Consider the following 22,039-nt stretch of genomic DNA (forward strand, 5'->3'; position numbering starts at 1 on the left):
TAAAGGTTGTGATACAATACAAGGAAAACATCATGACTGTGAATGTATAACATTACTAACGGTACGGCTAGCAACATTCGAACATTTAACATTTAACAGGAGAACTTTCTAACTTTGCAACTGTGTTGGGCTCTGAGGGGGTGGGAGTTTGAGAAAAGAGGCACCAGATTTGCAGCATGGCTGCAGAAGGCCTCTCCACAAAAGAAGTGATAAGCATTTGCAAAAAAGTGGTTATCAGGCAAGATGGGACGCTGAATTCCACCCGCAAAACCACCCAGAAGATTGCTCCGTTGACCGTGAGTGTAAATCCTCAACACCGATCACATAAAATGTTTGGATGAAGCCCCTCTTGCCCCTCTGAGCCTCTCTTTTTCCATTTGGTGGCTCCCAAATTCTGCAGACCAGATTCATTGACCCATTAGCAAACATTCAAAGTGTCACAATCATAGGCCACTCTCTGGAAGGAGACAAAGAGAACTGAGACATTCTTCCAAGAAAAGAGTTCAGAGCTGTTTATTGGGGCTAAGAGAGCACCTCTGGAGTGTCCTGAAAGATATTTTCTAAGAACGCCTGGCTTGGCCATTCTTAGGGTCCATATAGACACCACCCCCTGCTCCCACCAATGTATCATCTTCCTGCTTTTGGCTATTCCCATGCCAGAAGGGCTTTTATCTTCAAAGGACGGCTAAAGCAAAGCAAAATCTACGTTTTAACCCCTAGTGGCTAAAAGGCGGCCAGAACTACTCACAAGAGCCATAACGTGCAGAATAGAATGTAGCATTGTGAAGCAAACTTTCTACTGCCTGGGAACAGACTACTATGTGTTTGCATGCTGAGAGCCAGGAGAGGGAGAAAGGGGATTGGAAAATAAGGGGACAGGTTATTTCCCTAAGAACCGTGTTAGGTAGTGCAAGACTACAGGACGCAAACAGATGCAAAGCGCCAGGCTGCTTAAATGAATATAAATAAGACAGAGAGAAAGTCCCTGTAGTCTGTCTGTTGTCTTCATCCACTTTGTTGGTTCTGGAGGCACGCAGGGAAGAAGAATGGAAGAAGAAGAGAAAGAGCTGAATTTTTTTATACCTGTCTTTTCAGGTCTAAATGAACTGCTCTGGGAGAACAGCTCTGAGGGCAGTTCCGCACACTTAAAAATATGCGTTATGCCAGGGAAATGGCGTAATGCGAAAACATAATGCGCCTCCAGCCATTCCTCACCTTCTGGCTCTCTTGCTTTCATCTGCCTTCTTCTCACGCTTCTTAGCATTCCACATGTTTGCTTGAAATGGCGGAAGAGAGCAATACGCTTTTCACATGAATCTCATTGGCTTTTCAATCAATCCAGGCAGCCAATCACCTTTCTCCACGTTTCAAAGGGCCTGAGATGGCAGCTATATTATTTTAAAGTAAAACTTCTCCTTTGGAATACCTATGCATCTAATCATAGATGCATAGTGCTTTTTATAATGCCACCCCTTATGGTATCACAAGCCTTGAATCTTTTCAAAATTAATCTCGTTCCTGATTTGGAGGGGGGACTTTAGAGAAGCATGCTTTGTGCTTTAACTGGGGGGTGGACTTTTTTTTTTTGCTTTGCCTGCATGATTTAATGCCTATTCATTGCTCCAGGCAATGCTTTAAAAAAACAACAAAAACCCATCCCCGGGAGAGGAAGGTGGGTGTGAGGGTGAGAATTTCTTTAGCGTGTGGCTTTCTGGTTGCTCTCCTCTAGCTTGCACTTTTTAGTTTGGGGAATCCACTTCATGCTAGCACTTTAAAATGGAGGATGTAGCTACTGGTTTGCTGCTGGGATGTTGGCGACATCATGGAAAACACTAAAAATATGGTGTCTGCATAAGGTATTTCACTATATTTATCGGGTGCGGAATGACCCTATGAATACTATGCCTGGCTCAAGGTCACCCAACAGGCTTTATGTGAAGCAGTGGGAAATGAAACCCAGTTCCCCAGAATAACATCTGTCACACTTAACCACTATATCACGTCGGTTCTCCCATCCCCAAAAGAGCAGGATGTTCCCAGTTCAGCCAATCAGGACATGAGATGAGATAATGGGAACAAATATCAGGAAATTCCAGATTTAACTCTGCTAAATACACATCTCCGATGGCCCTAGCAGGACACGCTTCATATTCTGTTCAGTCATACACACTGAAGAGTTTGCCTATTCCACCACAAGGAACCTCCAAAGAGGTCCCCCTGATCCTTCTAAAACAGCAGAAACCACACAAGATGAACGCATTCTCGCTCACTGAGATGTTTAATAGGGGTGGGCATTCTTTATCTGGATGGTTTTTGGAAGGTGATGAGTACCTCACTGGCAGTCTTCAAGCAAAGGTTGGATGCACACTTTTCTTGGATGCTTTAGGATGCTTAGGGCTGATCCTGCGTTGAGCAGGGGATTGGACTAGATGGCCTGCATGGCCCCTTCCAACTCTAGGATTCTGTGATTCTATGATACATCTTTGAGAGCAACTCAACTGGATTCATTTTGACGCAGGCTGGAGAAGCTCTCTCCAAGTGACCAGCTGAAGACTTGCTTCTCCGCCTTGTCCGCCATGGACAAATTTTCCTTCAACGATACTCTGCGCACTCTTGCTATTAAACCGAACAACAGACAAGGCCACGCTGAAATCGATGCGGCAACAATGATGAATGCTTATTTAAGTATGATCAGGTGGGAAATGCTCGCCTAGTCTAATGACTCATTAAAGGGAATCAGGTGCTTAGAATTATAATGCTGATTCAGACCAAGAACTTTCTTCCATTCTGCGAGCACCACCTGGGGTGACAATATCTGGGAGACATGAGCAGGTGCAGCCAAAAATTGGTTTCCTGCAACATCTGAAGGCCTTCTGCTACGATATTTTACCTTTTATACCTGACAAGATGTGGGTTTGCTGTGCGATTTCTTCTACAAATGCACCATCGTTGAGACCCTAGGGACGTTGTTACGATCTGTTGTATATCATTGAGATCCTTTGGTGAGTCTTTAGCAGGACCTCCTCAAGGAACTGGGTCAACGAAGCCTAGCCCCACTGATTTACTTCCAAGGAAACTGGGTTCAGCCTACCCTGGACAGGCCATGTTTGTCCATTCTGGGCAGATCTCAGAAGCTTAACAGGGTTAGTACTTGGAAGGGAGGTTGTCAAGAAAGGGCAGAGTGGCTACTCAATGGCAGGCACTACTCTTCCTCTCTTGCATTGAAAACCCAATGGAGTCACCAAAAGTGAAGTGAGACTTGACAGTGCATTCCCCCAACAGTCTACCAGTCCCTTCCACGATGGCCCAAGCTTACCCACTCTTGGGAGATCTCAGAAGCTCAGTGGTAGATGGCCAGTGAGTACTTGGAGGGAAGATCAACAAGGAAGTCCACAATCACAATGCAGAGACAGGCAATGGGAAACCACTTCTGAACATCTTTTGCCCTGGAAACCATACGGCGTTGCCTGATCTCATTAGACCTCAGAAACTAAGCAGAGTTGATTCTGATTAGTCCTTGCATGGGAAACCACCAAGGATGTTCAAGGTTGCTATGCAGAGGCCAGCAGTGGCAAACTACCTCTGAACGTACCCAGGCTAGCCTGATCTCATCAGATCTCAGAAGGTAAGCAGAGTCAGCCCTGGTCAGTGCTTGGATGGAAGGCCACCAAAGATCAGGACTCCCATGAAGAGTTCAGGCAATGGCCAACCACCTCTGAATGTCTCTTGCTTTGAAAACAATATGGGACTGCCAAGACTCTTGGTCCAGGCTAGACCGATCTCAACAGGCCTTGGAAGCTACACAGGGTCAGCCCTGGTCAGTACTTAGATGAGAGGCCACCAAAGAGGACCAGTGCTGCTATGCAGAGGCAAGAAATGGCCAACCATCCCTGAATGTCTTTTGCCCTGCCCTGGAGGACATCATAAGCAAAAGAGAGGATGGTGGGACACCAATATGGTAACACAAGATCGCTGAAGCCACCGTAGCAAGGAGACACATAAGGCATCTTCACTCTTCAAAGTGCAATCCCTTTGGTAGGTACCATTTCTTTCAAGTTTAAAATTCATACTTTCAATTTAAAACACAGGGTAAAACACATTCGTGTACGGAACAAGAAATAGTTATCCATCTGCTTGATCCATCTCATGACTTCAGGAGATGTGAATAAAGGAGGGAGGAATTTAAAGGGCACTTCAGTGAAATTTTCAGGGCAGATCTAGGAAGGAAGGCCAGCAGTATTTGAGTGTTAGATGTCCAGGCCTCACCCGAACGCCTGGCAGAACAGCTCCCTTTTGCAAGCCCTGCATCTCTTGGGAAGTGGCTGTCATTCAGGGTGGACCAGGGTTTCCTAACCACAGTATTGGGGTACCACATGGTACTGCGAAGACCCCACAATGGTACTGTGGCATGGGGGTTTTCAAAATGGTAGCCGGAGAGAGACCTCCCACCCGCCTCCCAAAGTGACCAATATGCCGCCTCCCAAAGTGACCAGTGATGGGACTGGAGGGGGTAGAAAGGGGAGGGACCTTGACCATTTAAACCTTTGCTACCCAAGGCTCTCCTCTCACTTCCGGGGGGGAAGGCTGGTGTTGCATGGAGGCATGGCCAGTTGACCTCACTTCCTGGTACCTCGAAGCCTGAACAATATTTCAGCGGTGCCTCCCTGGTCAAAAAGTTGAAAAAGGCTGGAGCAGACCCTGATACCCTCAACGGCCTTGGAGTTTGACTTCTCGTGATTTGAGCTCATTTTCTGTCTTCTTTCCAAAATTCTTTTGTTTTTAAAAGCAAAATAGGTACTGCATCATGGGGAATGGACAGGATGGTCCTCAATATGCCATTGCTTTTAAAAATATGGAATTGGAAGTGTATCTATATCTATATCTAGATAGAGCTATATAGATAAATATATAGATATATATGTATAAAAGAGCATTGAATGCCTGCCATATAAAGAGCCTGCCATATGAAGAGCCTGCACACTGGAGCCCTTGAAAAATCCACATATTCCTAATAAAATATTTTTATTAACAAGCCATGAACTTAAAGTAGTTTATGGAGAAGATAAAAAGGGGATATGAAAAACCGGGCAAGCGGCACACCTCTCACTAACATAAACAGGTGGTATTTTACATCCCGCACTGTGCGCATAAATTGCCTCCCCCCCATGAGCTTACAGGTAAGCCCCGTGTCAATGAGAAGGAAGGCAGAGAGGCAAGTAGACATAATTCTGAGGTGAAATGCCGGCTGATTTCTCCCATCACTGCTTTATGTGCCAAAGTTTTAAAATAAGAAAAGAAAAAGAATTAAGCATAATATTTATCCATGACAGTTCAACTGAAATCTGGACTGAACTTTCAGACTCAATTTCCATGGATTCTTATTCCACTTTTGATAAGCAGATGATGTTGGGGTTTGCCATACAACGAAGAAGAAGAAGAAGAAGAAGAAGAAGAAGAAGAAGAAGAAGAAGAAGAAGAAGAAGAAGAAGAAGAAGAAGAAGAAGAGTTGGTTCTTATATGCCGCTTTTCTCTACCCAAAGGAAGCTCCAAGTGGCTTCCAATCACCTTCCCTTCCTCTCCCCACAACAGGCACCCTGAGAGGGAGCTCTGACAGAACTGCTCTGTGAGAGCAGCTCTAACAGGACTGTGACTAGCCCAAGGTAAACCAGTTGGGCTGATCCTGCGTTGAGCAGGGGGTTGGACTAGATGACCTGTATGGCCCCTTCCAACTCTATGATTCTATGATTCTATGACTGCATGTGGAGGAGTGGCTCACCAGATTACAAGCCGCTCTTAACCACTGCACCACACTGGCTACATTAAGGGTGACAGATCTTGACCTCGTAGCTGTTTCTCATCCCCATAACAAGCTTACCTTAATGGCAAGTTCCGTTTTAGTGCATTTTTATATGTAAATACACAAGGGACAGTGGAAAGTTTAGTTCTGTGGCTGAGAGCAGAGGTGCATGCGTGTTGCAGAAAATTATCAAATCACTGGCTGTGATCCAGATGTCTACAATCAGCTCTTGTGCATAGAGAGAGCATAGCCTCCGCAGTAGAACATGTACTTCAGCATGCGCATAGTGTTTCCAGACAGAGCCAGGAAACTGGGGGCGGGGGGGATTGTGGGCATGGCCAGTGGGAGGGGCAGAGTCATGTGCAATGCCATGTCACCATTACTGATTTTTAAAAGACAGAAACAACAAAGAGTAGCTCTGTGGAGGAAGGGGGCCGCTAGAGGAAGGGGGCACCCAACCGTATTCCCTCAAACCCTATTCCCTCAAAGCTATGTCAAAGTGCTGATAGAAGTAAGGAGTCTTAGAGCTTAAAGTCACAGAGTTTCAGAAATACCCCTAATGCATACATGCCACTAAAGTCGTGATCATCACAAGCTCTGGGCACTGCTAACCTTCCAGCTGTTTGCCTTTCCCGTTTCCTGGAGCTGCCATGATTTTGGCAGAGCTTAAGTATGCAAAGCAGAAGAGAATCACCCACTACTTAATGAATGAAATCCGGGGCCTCCTATAAACATCCCCCCCTCCCCACAACAGCATCTAAGTCTGGAACTAGATCCATGTACTAAAACCCATGCTATAACGGTGGTTGCTGTTGTTTAGACATATGGTTTTAATGGCTAATGGGTTTAAACAGTTACTAACTTTTGATTCTTTTATTTAATGTTGTACACAGCCCTGAGCCTTCTCTGCAGGAAGGGAGGTATAGAAAACAAACAAATAAATGAATACTGAGAAGAGAAACAAACTTTGTAACGAGAGGGGAGAGAAAGAGCCCTAACAGTCTAACTGACTAAATTTGTCTTCTGGAGGCAATCGGAGAAGAAGCGTTTCCAGAAGGGAAAAAAAAAACATTCGGAAAAAAAAAATCTTAAAAATGTGGAAAGCGTCCCTGAAGCCTTCCTTCCAGGCATCTGGGGAAAAGAAGTTGTCTTTGTGGCTTGTCTCCTTTCATGAATCACCAGGACTGATTGTGTCAGGAGCCCTAACAACCATTTCCCTCCCATTAAGTGTCTCGGTGCAATTTATCCTTAAATAAACCTTACTCGGATAAATGACAGTCACCGGCCATTGGGTTTTATCGCGGCCATCTCTCTTGACTTTAATAAGGGTGGTTTGCTTGGAGTCAGCGACTTGCTTCCCCTCCCTTCTGCCGGTCTCATTGGCTCTGAATGGCCTGCTTCTTCATTTTCTCAGAAGACCCCCATCTTAGGGCTTCACTGGAAGTGTTGCATATGACCCAGTGGAATAGGCTGCCTAAGGTGGTGGTGAGCTCCCCCTCACTGGCAGTCTTCAAGCAAAGGTTGGATACACACTTTTCTTGGATGCTTTAGGATGCTTAGGGCTGATCCTGCGTTGAGCAGGGGGTTGGACTAGATGGCCTGTATGGCCCCTTCCAACTCTATGATTCTAGGATTCTAGGATGCTTAGGGCTGATCCAGCGTTGAGCAGGGGGTTGGACTAGATGGCCTGTATGGCCCCTTCCAACTCTATGATTCTATGACCCTTCGAACATGGGGCTGAAGCTGAGCAGGTGGGTCCCACACATTCCCTAGCATGATCTCAAGACACTTAGCTCCTAGTCTTTCTCTGATGCCCCCTTGTCTTCTTGGATGGACTGTCCCAGCCACATGATCCTCCCCTGATTCATTTAGCACCTAAGAACATAACAGAAGCCATGTTGAATCAGGTGAACGGCCTATCCAGGGCAACACTCTCTGGTACACAGTGGCCAAAACCAGGGGCCATCCAGAAGATCTCCCATGGTGCCCCTTCCCCCCCGAAGCCACAAGAAGACAGAACATCACTGACAAACAGAATGTCCCATTTACACGTTGTAGCTAATAGCCATTAATGGACCTCAGTTCAGCTTGGGAATGTAATGGGTTTAAACTACAAGTACAACGATATAGGCTTGATATCTAGAAAAAAAAATTCACAGTCAAGAGTACTTCAGCGGTGGAATAGGCTGCCTAAGGAGGTGGTGAGCTCCCCCTCACTGGCAGTCTTCAAGCAAAGGTTGGATACACACTTTTATTGGATGCTTTAGGATGCTTAGGGCTGATCCTGCGTTGAGCAGGGGGTTGGACTAGATGGCCTCTATGGCCCCTCCCAACTCTATGATTCTATGCCCTCTGCTCTTAAGAACATGAGAGAAGCCATGTTAGATCTAGACAATGGCCCATCTAGTCTCTAGAGATGCCAGTCCCCAGGCAGGACCTGGGGATCCCCCAGGATGACAAGTCATTTCCAGATTAAAGAGAAAATGGCTGCTTTGGAGGATGGGCTCCATAATATATTCCACTGAGGTCCCTCCCCTGCCCCAAACCCCAGCCACTCCTCACCCCACCTGAAAAGTCTTCAGGTATTTCCCAACCCAGAACTGGCAACTCTACTAGGCAGTGTTCCACAGTGGCCCAAACCGAGGGGCCATCAGGTCCACCAGCAGGGCCAGAACTCCAGAAGCCCTCCCCCTGTGGCCCCCAAGCACCAAGGGTATTAATAAGGGTCATGGATGGACCTCTGATCCATATGGTTCCTCAATCCCCTGATAAAGCTCTCTGTGCCTGTAGCTACCATTACTTCCAGTAGCACTGAATTCCACAGGTGAAGATGGATTTCCTTTGATCCGTTTTAAGCCAGCATGGTATGGTGCTTAAAGAGCAGCAGAATCCAATCTGGAGAACCGGGTTTGATTCCTGACTCCTCCACCCACAGCCAGCTGGGTGACCTTAAGCTAGTCACAGCTCTCCTACAGCTGTTCTTGCAGAGCAATTCTTTTAGAGTTCTCTCAGCCCCACCTTGATGGGAGCCAGCTTGGTGTAGTAGTTGGGAGTGTGGACTTCTAATCTGGCGATCTGAGTTTGATTCCCCGCTCCCTCACATGCAGCCAATTGGATGACTTTGGGATGGCCACAGCACTGCTAAAGCTGTTCTGGCCAAGCAGTGATCTCAGGGCTCTCTCAGCCTCATCTCCCTCACAGGGTGTCAGTTGTGGGGAGAGGAAAGGGAAGGGGATTGTAAGCCACTCTGAGACTCCTTCAGGTTGAGAAAAGTGGCATATAAGAACCAACTCTTCTTCTCCTTCAGTAATCTCACGGCTCTCTCAGCCTCACCTCCCTCGCAGGGTGTCTGTTGTGGGGAGAGGGAGGGAAGGCGATTAGAAGCCGCTTTGAGACTCCTTTAGGTAGAGAAAAGCGGCATATAAGAACCAACTCTTCTTCTTCATCATTAATATCAGGGCTCTCTCAGCCTCACCCACCTCACAGGGGGTCTGTTGTGGGGAGAGGAAAGGGAAGGTGAATGTAAGCCCCTTTGAGACTCCTGGTAGACAAAAGCGGCATATAAGAACCAACTCTTCTTCTTCATCAGTAATCTCACGGCTCTTTCAGCCTCACCTCCCTCGCAGGGTGTCTGTTGTGGGGAGAGGAAGGGAAGGCGAATGTAAGCCGCTTTGAGACTCCTTCGGGTAGAGAAAAGCGGCATATAAAAACCAATTGTTCTTCTTTCCCTGCTTCTCAGGGTCTGTGTTGTGGGAAGAAGAGGGTGTTTGCTAGCAGCGTTGGGACCTCTTCAGGTACTGCAAAACAGGGTCTAAAAATCCATCTATGCCATTCACTTTTGCCTTGGCAAACTGAAATGCATTCATATCCCCCCCCCACACACACACACAAACACCCATTAACGCTTCCCCTCACAAATCGCCAGAGAACCGCTGGTCCGAATTCTTTCCTGCCTCCGGGAGGCGAGTACAAAAGTCTTTCATTATTTTGCCCGTTTCCGCGATTCGCATGCCAGGCCCTTGGGGGGATTCAATTATGGCTCCCCTGTGAACATTTAATAGCTCCGTTTCTGTAAGTCAAATACCAGCGGGTTGTTGAGAAAGCCTTATCCCTTCAGAACTGGCAGCAGGGGGGCGGGGGGGGGGGGAGAGAGAGAGAGAGACAGAGATGCCGACAAATTGAACCGGGGTCAGAGGAGAGCTACGAAATATTATTAAAGGCCCAGGGATTAAAGGGCCCACGCGTGCCCCGCCTCGCCAAACAGTCCTGCTTGGGGTCCTTTGCTCTTAGTTAACAGCATTTCCCCCCCCCCCACACACACACACACACACATTTGGCAACGAACGGGATCGAGCATCATGCAGGAGGTCTTGTCAACCGGAGCGATTTGTAAGAGCGCAAAGGCGCATGGTGCGCTGGGGGCCAGCACCGAAGGGGTAATGGGGATGAAACGATTGAAGGAGTGTTTAGGGGGAATCTTTAATTGGGCTAGAAGGGGAGCTTGCTGGCTGTGCTGGTTTAGGAAGGGCGTTCGTCAGCAAACGTTTGCTAACAGAAAGATCAATCCGTCTGCGTGGCGTTGTCTCCCCGGGGGAACACCATTGTGGAAGCTCACTGCTGCATTTCCAGCGGACCTGAACAGCGAAAAAGGGTTCCTTAGGATTATTGTGAGAACCACGGGGGAAGGCCGATTCCACAGGGATTCGCCTTGTGGGCGAAGTTTCAATATGCAAACAGGGGGAATCACACGGCTGTGCAAAAAGAATCAAACCGTTTTATTGTGCAGGGAAAGAAACTTTGTGAAAGGAGAAGGGGAAAGAGTCCGAATAGTCTAACTCAGCCTTTCCCAACATTTTGACCACTGAGAAACCCCTGAAACATTCCTCAGGCTTCGAGAAACCCCCAAAATTGCACAGAATATGGTGAGGAATCAGAGCTGTGGACACGCTCACCTTAGGCCCCTCCCCTTCCCACCCCCTGCAGGCCGTTTGGGGAGGAGAGGGTGGGTGGACATGAGCATATATGGTCATATCACCAAATAAATGTTTGATGCATTTTTAAAAAATATATATTTTAAAAAATATAAAAATTACTTAACTCCCACCCATACAGGAAATCCTTCCAGGGCCATCAAGAAACCCCTGGGTTTCACAAAACCCTGGTTGAGAAAGCCACGTCTAACTGTTCTGTTCTGCATCCACTTTGTTTCTTGTGGAGTCAAGCAGGGAGGGAGGGAGAGAAGGAGAAGGAGGAGGAGGAGGAGGAGGAGGAGGAAGAGGAGGAGGAGGAGGAAGAGGAGAAGGAGAAGGAGGAGAAGGAGAAGGAGGAGGAGGAGGAGGAGGAGGAAGAGGAGGAGGAGGAGAAGGAGAAGGGAGAAGGGAGAAGGGAGAAGGAGAAGGAGGAGAAGGAGAAGGAGGAGGAAGAGGAGAAGGAGGAGGAAGAGGAAGAGGAGGAGGAGGAGGAGGAGGAGGAGGAGGAAGAGGAAGAGGAAGAGGAGAAGGAGGAGGAGGAGAAGGAGAAGGAGAAGGAGAAGGAGAAGAGAGAAGGAGAAGGAGAAGGAGGAGAAGGAGAAAGAGGAGGAGAAGGAGAAGAAGGAGAAGGAGGAGGAGGAGGAGGAGGAGGAGGAGGAAGAGGAGGAAGAGGAAGAGAAGGAGGAGAAGGAGAAGGAGAAGGAGAAGGAGAAGGAGAAGGAGAAGGAGCTAGCTTTGGTACCCCATTTTTGATTTGCTTCATGTGGAGGTGGAAGGGGGAATTGAACCTTGTTCTCCAGACTAGGGACTGGCGTTCTTGACCACTTCATCACACTGGCTCTCAAATCATGTTGCATTCATTTGGGCTTACTATTGCATAAAAAGTAACAAAATATCATAGATTCAAAGAGTTGTGCCAGGCAGGACTTCTAGTCCAGGCCCTTACTCAATGCAGATTTCGCCTAAAGTACCCATGATAAGCATCAGTCCCGCCCTTGCTTGAAGTCTGCCAAGAAGGGGGGGGGGCTCCTCACCTCCTTAGGCAGCCCATTCCACTGCTGAACTAATCAGACTGTGAAATTCCCCCTCACCCCAATATCTAACCGGTACCCACTACACATAGTTTAATGCCATTACTGCAGATCCTCTCCTCTGCTGTCAACAGGAACTGCTCCATGCCCTTCTCCAAGTCACAATGTTTAAAACACTTCAAGAGAGCCATCCTGTCCCTTCTCCACCTCCTCTCCTCCAGGCTGAACATCCCCAAGTCCCTCAGCCTTTCCTCCCAGGGCTTGGTCCCCAGGCCCCGGATCCTCCTCATCGCTCTCCTCTGCCCTCTCTCAGTTTCCTCCCCATCTTTGTCTTTGTATTGGGCTCATCCGACTATATTCCAAATGTCCCTGGGAATGAAGCCGGTTTTGCGAAACACTCAGAGCGATTTAATTCCAAGAGATGTTTCCCCAAAGACTCCAAATGTATCCCAGTTTTGATGGAGTTTGGTGCCGGGCCCAGTAAAATGAATCCTTTATAGCCGATATCCATCACATAGTGTCAGTGGGGTGGAGAAAGTTGTTTGTATGCTGAATGGGATTCCAAGGACAGACAAGGTTGTAGCCACCAGGGAATCGAGGTGAGAGTGGCTTTTTAAACACATTGACCATTCATAAACCCCCCCCACACACACACACACACAACAAGCCTATTTCCACCCGGAAACGTACTGAAAGTGTACCCAAAGGTCATCTAGTCAACCCTTCTGCATGATATGGAAAATTCACAGTGACTTCCCCACAACTCCTCCAGTGACCCCTGGTCTATCCCCAGAGGAAGGGGGGGGGAAGCTCCAGGGACCCTGGGCCTCACATGGAGGTTGCCTAGATTGAACCATTTCTGTATCACGCTGTGGATGAAGCATTGTTTAGCAGCTCTCGGGTCACCATTGGCATTGCAGAATTACAGAATTAGTCTCATTAAGCTGGACTTGGAGATGTTGGAATTGCAACCAGCAAGTAAATTGGTAAAATCGGCCTTGAAGGACTGTTGTTAAGCTGATGTGGCTGAGCTGTGCCTGGCATGAATGTTATGCACAATGCAGTTGTGCTGGTGGAAAAACCCTGAGCACGTTAAACCCTTTGTTTAAGGCGGGCTCTATTCCACTTCCTCGTTGCTCAGAAAGAAGAGATCAGTGTCCTTTGCTGGAGCAAGGAGTAGCACCCTCCATTAAGCTCTCTGCTCTTTCCATCTGCTGCTGTGTAGGCAGGCAGTCTGTTTGAGCCAGCCACGGAGACTTGCAAAATGTGTTTTCTTTAAAACAGTCTTTTAAGCTTTTGTCCTCTGCTCCATGAGGCCCCTTCCAACTCTATTATTCTATGATTCTATGATTCAGTAAGGAGACTGAAACAGATGAATATCATAAATTTCTGTAAATTATCTTTCCAATAAAGATTACTCTCTTTTAAACCCCAAAACTCTATGTGCATCTTCCACAAAGGTAACTAATAATGGCACGTTTTTAAAGGCTCCGTTACTCTGCAACTCTATATCCCAAAGTCCCAACAGGAGGTCCTTTCGAGGCGGTCCTAAAAGGCTCAACCAACACACAAAGCTGCTTTGCTTGGGCAGACTGCTCTCTCCTTCCCCCGCCCTCGGCTTACAGAGAGAGCTTCCCATTCCTTTTCAGTGCAAGGCTCTGGGCAGCCTTCGCAGCTAATTGCTGCAAACCCGTTGAGCGGAGTGCATTGTAATTAATTATAGTTATTAGCATAATTAGCGCTGCTTCACGAAAGCCTGGCAAAAACGCACAGGCTTTTGAATGTGTTTTGTGTATTGCTTGTTTGTGGCTAAATAAAAGAGGGAAGTAAAAGGAGGCTGTTTGTTCATGTTCCCCAGGGCGAGAGGGGTGTCTGGGTGGCAAGACAGCTGTTGCGTGGCAGACGTGTGATCTTTCCCCATGCAGTTGTGACCGAGATCCTCTCTGGGTTCTGCAGGGCTCCCCTTTGCGCCACAGAATCGTATGATCAGAAGGGAGCGCAAGGGCAGTGTGTTGGAGGCAGCGCATTCGCACACCACGAGGGGTGACATATACATCGATGGATGCTGGCAATCCAGACCTCAGCAGGCACCAAAACACAAAGACCAATGGTAGAGACCTGTGGTAGAGGAGATGGCTCCAGATCCTAGTGATTATAATTTCATTGCGGGAAAAAATTAAGGATAAGGTCGCTAGTTCCTGGGTCATCTAGTCCAACCCCCTGCACTGTGCAGGATACTCACAACCCTATCGCTCATCTACTCTAACCTGCTACCCCCTTGAACTTTGACAGAATCAGCCTCTCTGTCAGAGGGCTCTCCAGCCTCTGTTTAAAAACCTCCAAAGATGGAGAACCCACCATCTCCTGAAGAAGCCTGTTCCAATGAGAAACAGCTCTGACTATCAGGATCTTCTTCCGGAGGTTTAGACGGAATTTCTTTTGCATGAATTTCATCCCATTGGTTCTCGTCCATCCCAGACTAAACAGACCAAGTTCCCCAACTTTTCCTCATACATCTTGGTCTCCAAACCCCTCACCATCTTTGTTGCCCTCCTCTGGACACGCTCCAGTTTGTCTTCATCCCTCTTCAACTGGGGTGCCCAAAACTGAACATAGTTTTGGTTGCGAGAGGGGAGCTATCACTCTACTAACTCAATGACAGGGCTCCAGAAAGAAGAAGAGAGCTAGTACTCTGCTTTTTACTGTACCCTGCTTTTTACTACAGGGCTCCTCTTTGTGCCACAGAATCGTATGATCAGAAGGGAGTGCAAGGACAGCGTGTTCGGGGCAGTGAATTCACACACCACAAATACAATACATCGATTGATGCCAGCAATCCAGACCACAGCAGGCCCCGAAACACAAAGATCAATGACAGAGACCCAAAGACGCCCCAAAATGGCTTACATTTCCCTTCCCTTCATTCTCCCCACAACAGGCAGATTGTGAGTCAGGTGGAGCTGAGCAAGTTTTGAGAGAATTGTGACTGTCTCAAGGTCAGCCAGCAGGCCTCATGTGTCTCAAAGGAACTTACAATCACCTACCCTTCCTCTCCCCATAACAGATACCCTGAGCAGTAGGTCAGGCTGAGAGAGCTCTGAGAGAACTGACTGGCTCAAGGTCAACCTGCTGGCTTCATGTGGAATCAAACCAGATTAGAGTCTGCTGCTCTGAACCACAATACCATGATGGCTCTCTAGCAGTTGCATTTCCCCCCCCCCCACCACCTTTTGTTTATTGGCTTATAAGGGATTAATGCTCAAGGTTGATGCCATAGAGCAGGGTAGTCAAACTGCGGCCCTCCAGATGTCCATGGACTACAATTCCCAGGAGCCCCCTGCCAGCATTCGCTGCAGAAGAAGAAGAAGAAGAAGAAGAAGAAGAAGAGTTGGCTCTTATATGCCACTTTTCTCTACCCGAAGGAGGCTCAAAGCGGCTTACAGTTGCCTTCCCTTCCTCTCCCCACAACAGACACCCTGTGAGGGAGGTGAGGCTGAGAGAGCCCTGATGTTACTGAAGAAGAAGAGTTGGTTCTTATATGCCGCTTTTCTCTACCCTAAGGAGGCTCAAAGCGGCTTACAGTTGCCTTCCCTTTCCTCTCCCACAACAGACACCCTGTGAGGTGGGTGAGGCTGAGAGAGCCCTGAGATTACTGAAGAAGAAGAGTTCGGTCTTATATGCTGCTTTTCTCTTACTGAAGGAGTCTCAAAGCGGCTTCTAATCGCCTTCCTTTCCTCTCCCCACAACAGACACCCTGTGGGGTGGGTGAGGCTGAGAGAGCCTTGATATTACTGCTCGGTCAGAACAGTTTTATCAGTGCCGTGGCGAGCCCAAGGTCACCCAGCTGGTTACATGTGGGGGAGCGCAGAATCTATCCCGGCATGCCAGATTAGAAGTCTGCACTCCTAACCTCTACACCAACTAGCTCTCAAGAGCTAGTTGGTGAGACATGTGATCACCTCCTGCTTGTCTCCCTTTGAACAGAGAGCGTTTCCCAATGACTTTTCCACAGGGATTCCTAAAATGTGGCAGCAAATCAATGCTCCGTTTTTTTCCCATTTCTCAATGCCTATGTGATTTATTCCTGAGGGAATGAAGAATCTGAATACCTGTAGAGAAAGACCACCACGGACTATGCAAAAGATAAATAATTCAACCCACGTTAACGTTTGTTCTTCTTCCCTGGCTCGTTGGGATACAATTTAAAAGAGTCATTCCATAGACCTGTATTTCTGACATGGCCGTATTTGATCATCACCTCCGATAAATGTTTAACACATTTAAAATATATATTTAAAAATAATTGATTCCCATCCTTTTTGAAAACCCCTCCAGGACCATCAAGAAACCCCAGGCTTTCAAGAAGCCCTGGTTATGAAAGCCTGATGTAGGAGACGAGAAGATGTACAACCAAATCCATGACATGCCCTGCGTCAAAGGATAAAGGTAAAGGTATCCCCTGTGCAAGCACTGAGTCATGTCTGACCCTTGGGGTGATGCCCTCTAGCATTTTCATGGCAGACTTAATACGGGGTGGTTTGCCAGTGCCTTCCCCAGTCATTACCGCTTTAGCCCCCAGCAAGCTGGGTACTCATTTTACAAGACCTCGGAAGGATGGAAGGCTGAGTCAACCTTCAGCTGGCTGCTGGGATTGAACTCCCAGCTTCATGGGCAGAGCTTTCAGACTGCATGTATGCTGCCTTACCACTCTGCGCCAAAAGAGGCTCTGCATCAAAGGATAGGTAAAGGTAAAGGTATCCCCTGTGCAAGCACCGAGTCATGTCTGACCCTTGGGGTGACGCCCTCCAGCGTTTTCATGGCAGACTCAATACGGGGTGGGTTGCCAGTGCCTTCCCCAGTCATTACCGTTTACCCCCCAGCAAGCTGGGTACTCATTTTACCGACCTCAGAAGGATGGAAGGCTGAGTCAACCTTGAGCCAGCTGCTGGGATAGAACTCCCAGCCTCATGGGCAAAGCTTTCAGACGGCTGCCTTACCACTCTGCGCCACAAGAGGCTCCTGCATCAAAGGATACATGGGTTCAAATCTGACATCAAGAATCACAAAAATTAGAAAGATGTAGCACTTTCCCTGGAAGTATGTCACCAACAGGGAGAGATCACTCTCCCAGTGAGGGCCAACTTTGGTGCTTAAATGTCATCCTCTTCCTCTTCTTACTGCTTGCTGTGTGGAAGAGGAGCCAGACTCTTTGAATGGCCCTGCTTCTGGTACATTACCCCATCCTCAGCCTCTTACCACTGTTCATCTTCCCCAAGCAAAGGAGGGAAGCCAGTTACTTCCTTTACCTCCTATGTTGGTTTCAGGTTTCAGCTGTCTGTTAGAAGGAAGCACAGATGAGCTGACAAGAAGGCGGAGAGTATCAGTATATCCAAAACAGAATGCCAAGAGACAGACATAATGCAATGAATGTCTTAACTCAGTTCAGTGAGCCAAGGGTTCATTCTGGGCTAGAGCCAGGAAGAACTGCTCCCTCCTTGCATTGGCCCTCTGAGGGTCTCTATGGGCATAGGAAAATCTGCTGGACCAGACTCTCTTGGAAGCTATCTCCTGGAGGGTATGGGGAAAGGAAGTGAGGAGAGGGACATCCTGCAGATTGTGTTTGGACAGCCATCGGGGGGGGGGGGGGAGGTTGTATCGATATTTTTTTGCAAGTTTTTAATACTGGGAAATCTACCATGAACAAGCTGGACTGGGAATGACGTTCAATAAATATAATTAATAAATAATATATAAATTCTGGCAGTTCAAGGGCATCAGCAGAAGGAGCAAGTCACAGGTAGCTGCAAAGTTTGGCCATTATCAAGGCCTCCGAGTCCCAAATTAATATTGACTGTCGGCAGCCTCTCAGTTCTTACTCTATCACAGGCTTCTGCAGTCAGCAACTGTCTTACTAATGTGGTGTGGCGACTTTTAGACTGGAGCTCTCTTCAAGCACATATCTGGGATTAATTGGCTCATGTGAGCCAGGTGGACTGACAAGGTAGGGAGCTGCAGCTAGAGGCTGGGCAGAGCAATGAGGAGCTCCTGCAACAACTTTGGAATCTAAGCCCAGGTTTGTCTGCAGCTCCATTCCCTCCTGCTGGTCAGAGCTTTCTGCCTGTTGAACATCTGGCTGGATTAAGCTCTCATCTGTTGACACATTTCTCTCTTTGTCTCTCTTTTTCCTCCTTCCCTTCCATCCTCCTCTTTTTCTTCCTTCCTCCCTTCCTTCCCTCTTTTCTTCCTTCCAGATCTGTTCTCCTCCTTCCTTGGACATCAGTTTACTTTTATTTATTTATTTGAATTTATATGCCACCCCTCCCAGAACCAGCTATCCCTTTTATTCCTGAAGGTCTCCAGTCCCTCACCTGAGAGCCAGTTTGGTGTAGTGGTTAGGAGTGTGGACTTCTAATCTGGCATGACAGGTTCGAATCTGCACTCCCCCACATGCAGCCAGGGTGACCTTGGGCTCGCCACGGCACTGATAAAGCTGTTCTGACCGAGCAGTGATATCAGGGCTCTCTCAGCCTCACCCACCTCACAGGGTTTCTGTTGTGGGGAGAGGAATGGGAAGGCGACTGTAAGCCACTTTGAGCCTCCTTCGGGTAGGGAAAAACGGCATATAAGAACCAACTCTTCTTCTTCTTCTTCTTCTTCTTCTTCCTGTCCCTCACCGAGCTGGCTGCATATGGAGGAGTCAGGAATAAAACTGATCTCTTGAGATTAGATTCCACCAATCTTTAACCACTTCACCATACTGAATCTCAAGATCGAGCAAGGAGTGGGGGGAGGAGAAGGTCAGAACCCAGGAAGGTCACAGCTCAGGTATATGTGCTACCATCCTTGTATTCCTGTGTGCAACGGGCTTCAACTCTAGTACCTTGATTAAAATTTTGCTGGACTTAAAGTTGGCACTGGGCTCTAAATTTGCTCTGCTGCTTCAGACCAACATGACTTCTCCCTTGAATCAATATTTTCACATGTTTCTAAAGTGTTTTAGGTAGGTTTTTTTTTTAGGGGGGGGGATGATTGTTTTACTTTATCATACTATTGATTTGACTGTAGTTTGTCTGTTTTCTCTTCTGTGTGACTGCAATGGCTCTTGTCCCTATGCAACAAATGCTATTGACCTGTCTACAAATTTTGTGAACTTTAGCAGAATTGTAGCTACTCCTAAAAGTCCTGAAGCTGCCTTGATTCCATAGCTCCCCAACTGTGGAAAAGACCTCAGATCTTATGCTGACCCTGGGAGATATATTTATCCCACGGCATGTGTATAGTATAGCCAGGAGATCGTAAGATCCTCTGGCAGCTGGGCAAGAGACGTTCGAAGGTGGTTTGCCATTGCCGGACTGCATGACCCTAGGGTTCCTAGGAAGCCTCCCATCCAAATATTAGCTAGAATAGACCACGCTTAGCTTCCAAGATCTAATGAGATGAGGCTTGCCTGGGCTACCCAACGAGATGATACCCACTGATACATCAAGGTACCCCCCCCCTTGCTGCCAGAACTGCAATATATTAATTGCCCCCTGCCTGCCTTGAAACATTGGGAGATGCTTGTCAGATCTACCAAATTTAACCACACATTTGTTTTGTGCAGGAAAAGAAAAAAGCCCTATAGATATGAAAGATCTGTAGTGTGCACAGTTCAACAGTATATATGAAGACCATCTTACAGGGACATTGGAGTAGATGTCTATTTAGTGTATTCAGATTAGGAACTCCCTGGTATTTTTCAAATCATTTGCTCCTGTGCCCTGATTGGCTCATTGCAGACTTCCTGCTCTTTTCAGCACACTTCCTCCTGATTGCCTCCAAAAGACTACATTTAGTCATAGAATTATAGAATCCTAGAATCCTAGAGAGGGAAGGGGCCATACAGGCCATCTAGTTCCACCCCCTGCTCAACGCAGGATCAGCCTCAAGCATCCAGGAGAAGGATCTGTCCAGCCGCTGCTTGAAGACCCCCAGTGAGGGGGAGCTCCCCACCTCCTTAGGCAGCCCATCCCACTGCTGAACTACTCTGACTTTGAAAATTTTAGTCAGTTAGACTGCTAGGACCATCTCTCTCCTCTCCTCGTTACAAGGCTGCTTCCATTCTCAGTGAAACTATTTGTCCTTCAAGCAGCCACTGCTTTGCTCCTCCTTTGCATCTTTAAACTCAGCCAACAGACCCAACCCAAGAGGGACGGACACCGTCGCGGAAAGCTGCAACCCTCGGTTGGCAAGACTCGAACAAGGCTCTTAACGATGGGCCATTTGGTAGGTCATTAATTCATAGGTTCGCCATAAGTCAGAAGCAACACGATGCCACTTCACACACACACACACACACACACACACACACACAAGGCCATTAAAACAAAAGCACATCCTGTAACACAAAATATATATGCACCCCGTAGCACAAAATATACGCAGCCTGGACTCAGCTGTTTGCTTAGTCTGAGGCCACCGAGAGCCCCGGGCTTAGCAGATGCAATTATAAGCATGTTGTGCAGACAGGTACATCATCCTGGCCATGACAGTCCTTGCGTGCTCAGCACAGTGCTTTGAAGATTAGAGGATGCTAAGTGTCAGCGGAGATAAATCAAAAGGTTACCATCCTGAGCTAAACATACCGGGCTGGGGAGAAGTCCCTGGATCAGCAGCCGGATGCCCCGTCATCTTTGAGCAATCCTGTCTCTTCCCCTCTCCTTCTCTCTCTGGGGTATTCTAATATGCCAAAAACCACCAGCCCCTTTTGCCTGCAGAGAGGAGGAGACCCCCCAACAGACATCCCATCACTCAGCAGTCAGGAGGTGACTCAGTTACGAGGGGAGGCCGAATAGCAGGCGGGAAAAGTCAAGGGGGGAAAAGTTGAGAAAGTTGGCTGTGGACATCTCACTGTTTTTTTTCAATGCCAGAACAACATTCGTTTAAGAGCCCTGGGTGGGGAGCTTCCCCCTGCACCCGGACAACATTATGCACAAATATATATGTGCCAAATGATTCAGAATAATCTGCTTTCCCGGTAAGGAGCGTAAATCACTTCCAAGCGAGAGCTCCGATCAGCAAGGTGAGCTCCAGGTCTGCAAAATGCCAACCGGAAAGGGTCTTTCCTGAGCAAGCCTAAAAGGAATTTGATAAATATGGACTTGGGTCAAACTCAGACTTCCTCCCCTCCACCAGGCATTTTAGGGAAAGAGCTCCACTGCCCTTGAGCAGCGTCATGGGGCGATTTTGAAATCTTTTGTTTCACGAATACCCCAACGCGGAGAAACTGACCGATCCAAAATTGCACTTTTGGAGCAAACAGGATTAACAGAGTTGCGAAGCACATCCCTGGCTCACATGCTTTTCAATCTTACACATCACCTCCCCGGTTTAATCGTCCATCTGTCATATCCTTTACCATGCAGGCATCCCCCCCCCCCACCTCCAGCCATCCAGCCCCAAAACTTACCACTTTTCCCCACGCCTCCTGATCCCAGCATGACCACTTTATACTCCCTGGAGCCTCCTGAAGACCCAGCGGAGGTTCCAGGGGCCTCAGGTTCAACCTCCATCTTCTTCTCAGGTGGTGCCAGGTGTTTGCTTTCTCCACAACTCTGAAAGCGACTGGGGGGGGGGGAGGTCTGGAGACGGAGAGGCGTGCGATTTAGCAGCTCCGTCCCCCTCTCCGTGGAGCTGGTGCGTTAGCTGCCGAAGGTCTCATAGCAACCACTACAGGAGCTTCCAATAAAATGCAGCTCCTCATCAACCCCCCCCCCTTTTTTTCTGTATCTTTCTTTTTTCACTGTCCTTTTTCTGGACACGCGGAGCTCTGTCTTCTCCGCAGCCCAAACACCACTGAGCTCGCGTCCACTTCCTGAAAATGCGAGGCACCCCAAAAGCACTCATGCTCTGATCTGTTTTCAAAATCCAAGAGTTGGTGGAGAGAGAAGGTGGCTCGAAATAAAAGAGGTCTGGGGGTGATCAGAGCATCTTGCCTTACCTCTGTTTTCTGAGGACCACCTGCTGAGATGGCCCATGTTCTAGGTCACAGGGGTAGTCAAACTGCGGCCCTCCAGATGTCCATGGACTACAATCCCCATGAGCCCCTGCCAGCATTTGCCCAGCTCATGGGGATTGTAGTCCATGGACATCTGGAGGGCCGCAGTTTGACTACCCCTGTTCTAGGGTATGAAAGGATCGATGCCAGTAAAACAACGACGGCAACACATGAGAGAATTCGGGGAAAGTCTCTTCCAGAGCAA

At 47.9% G+C, this 22,039-nt stretch overlaps 1 protein-coding gene across 1 annotated transcript in view; it reads right to left on the reverse strand.

Annotated features, from left to right (window-relative positions):
* The window catches only part of RIT2 (Ras like without CAAX 2), a 153,146-nt gene extending 131,629 nt beyond the window's left edge, over positions 1–21,517 (reverse strand). The window contains exon 1 of the mRNA XM_077346396.1: positions 21,247–21,517. Within this exon, the coding sequence (XP_077202511.1) occupies positions 21,247–21,349 (103 nt within the window). The 5' untranslated portion in view covers positions 21,350–21,517. The remainder of the gene's footprint in view (positions 1–21,246) is intronic.
* Between the last annotated feature and the right edge of the window lie 522 nt (positions 21,518–22,039).

This window comes from Paroedura picta, chromosome 7, assembly GCF_049243985.1.
Source record: "Paroedura picta isolate Pp20150507F chromosome 7, Ppicta_v3.0, whole genome shotgun sequence".
NCBI lineage: Eukaryota > Metazoa > Chordata > Lepidosauria > Squamata > Gekkonidae > Paroedura > Paroedura picta.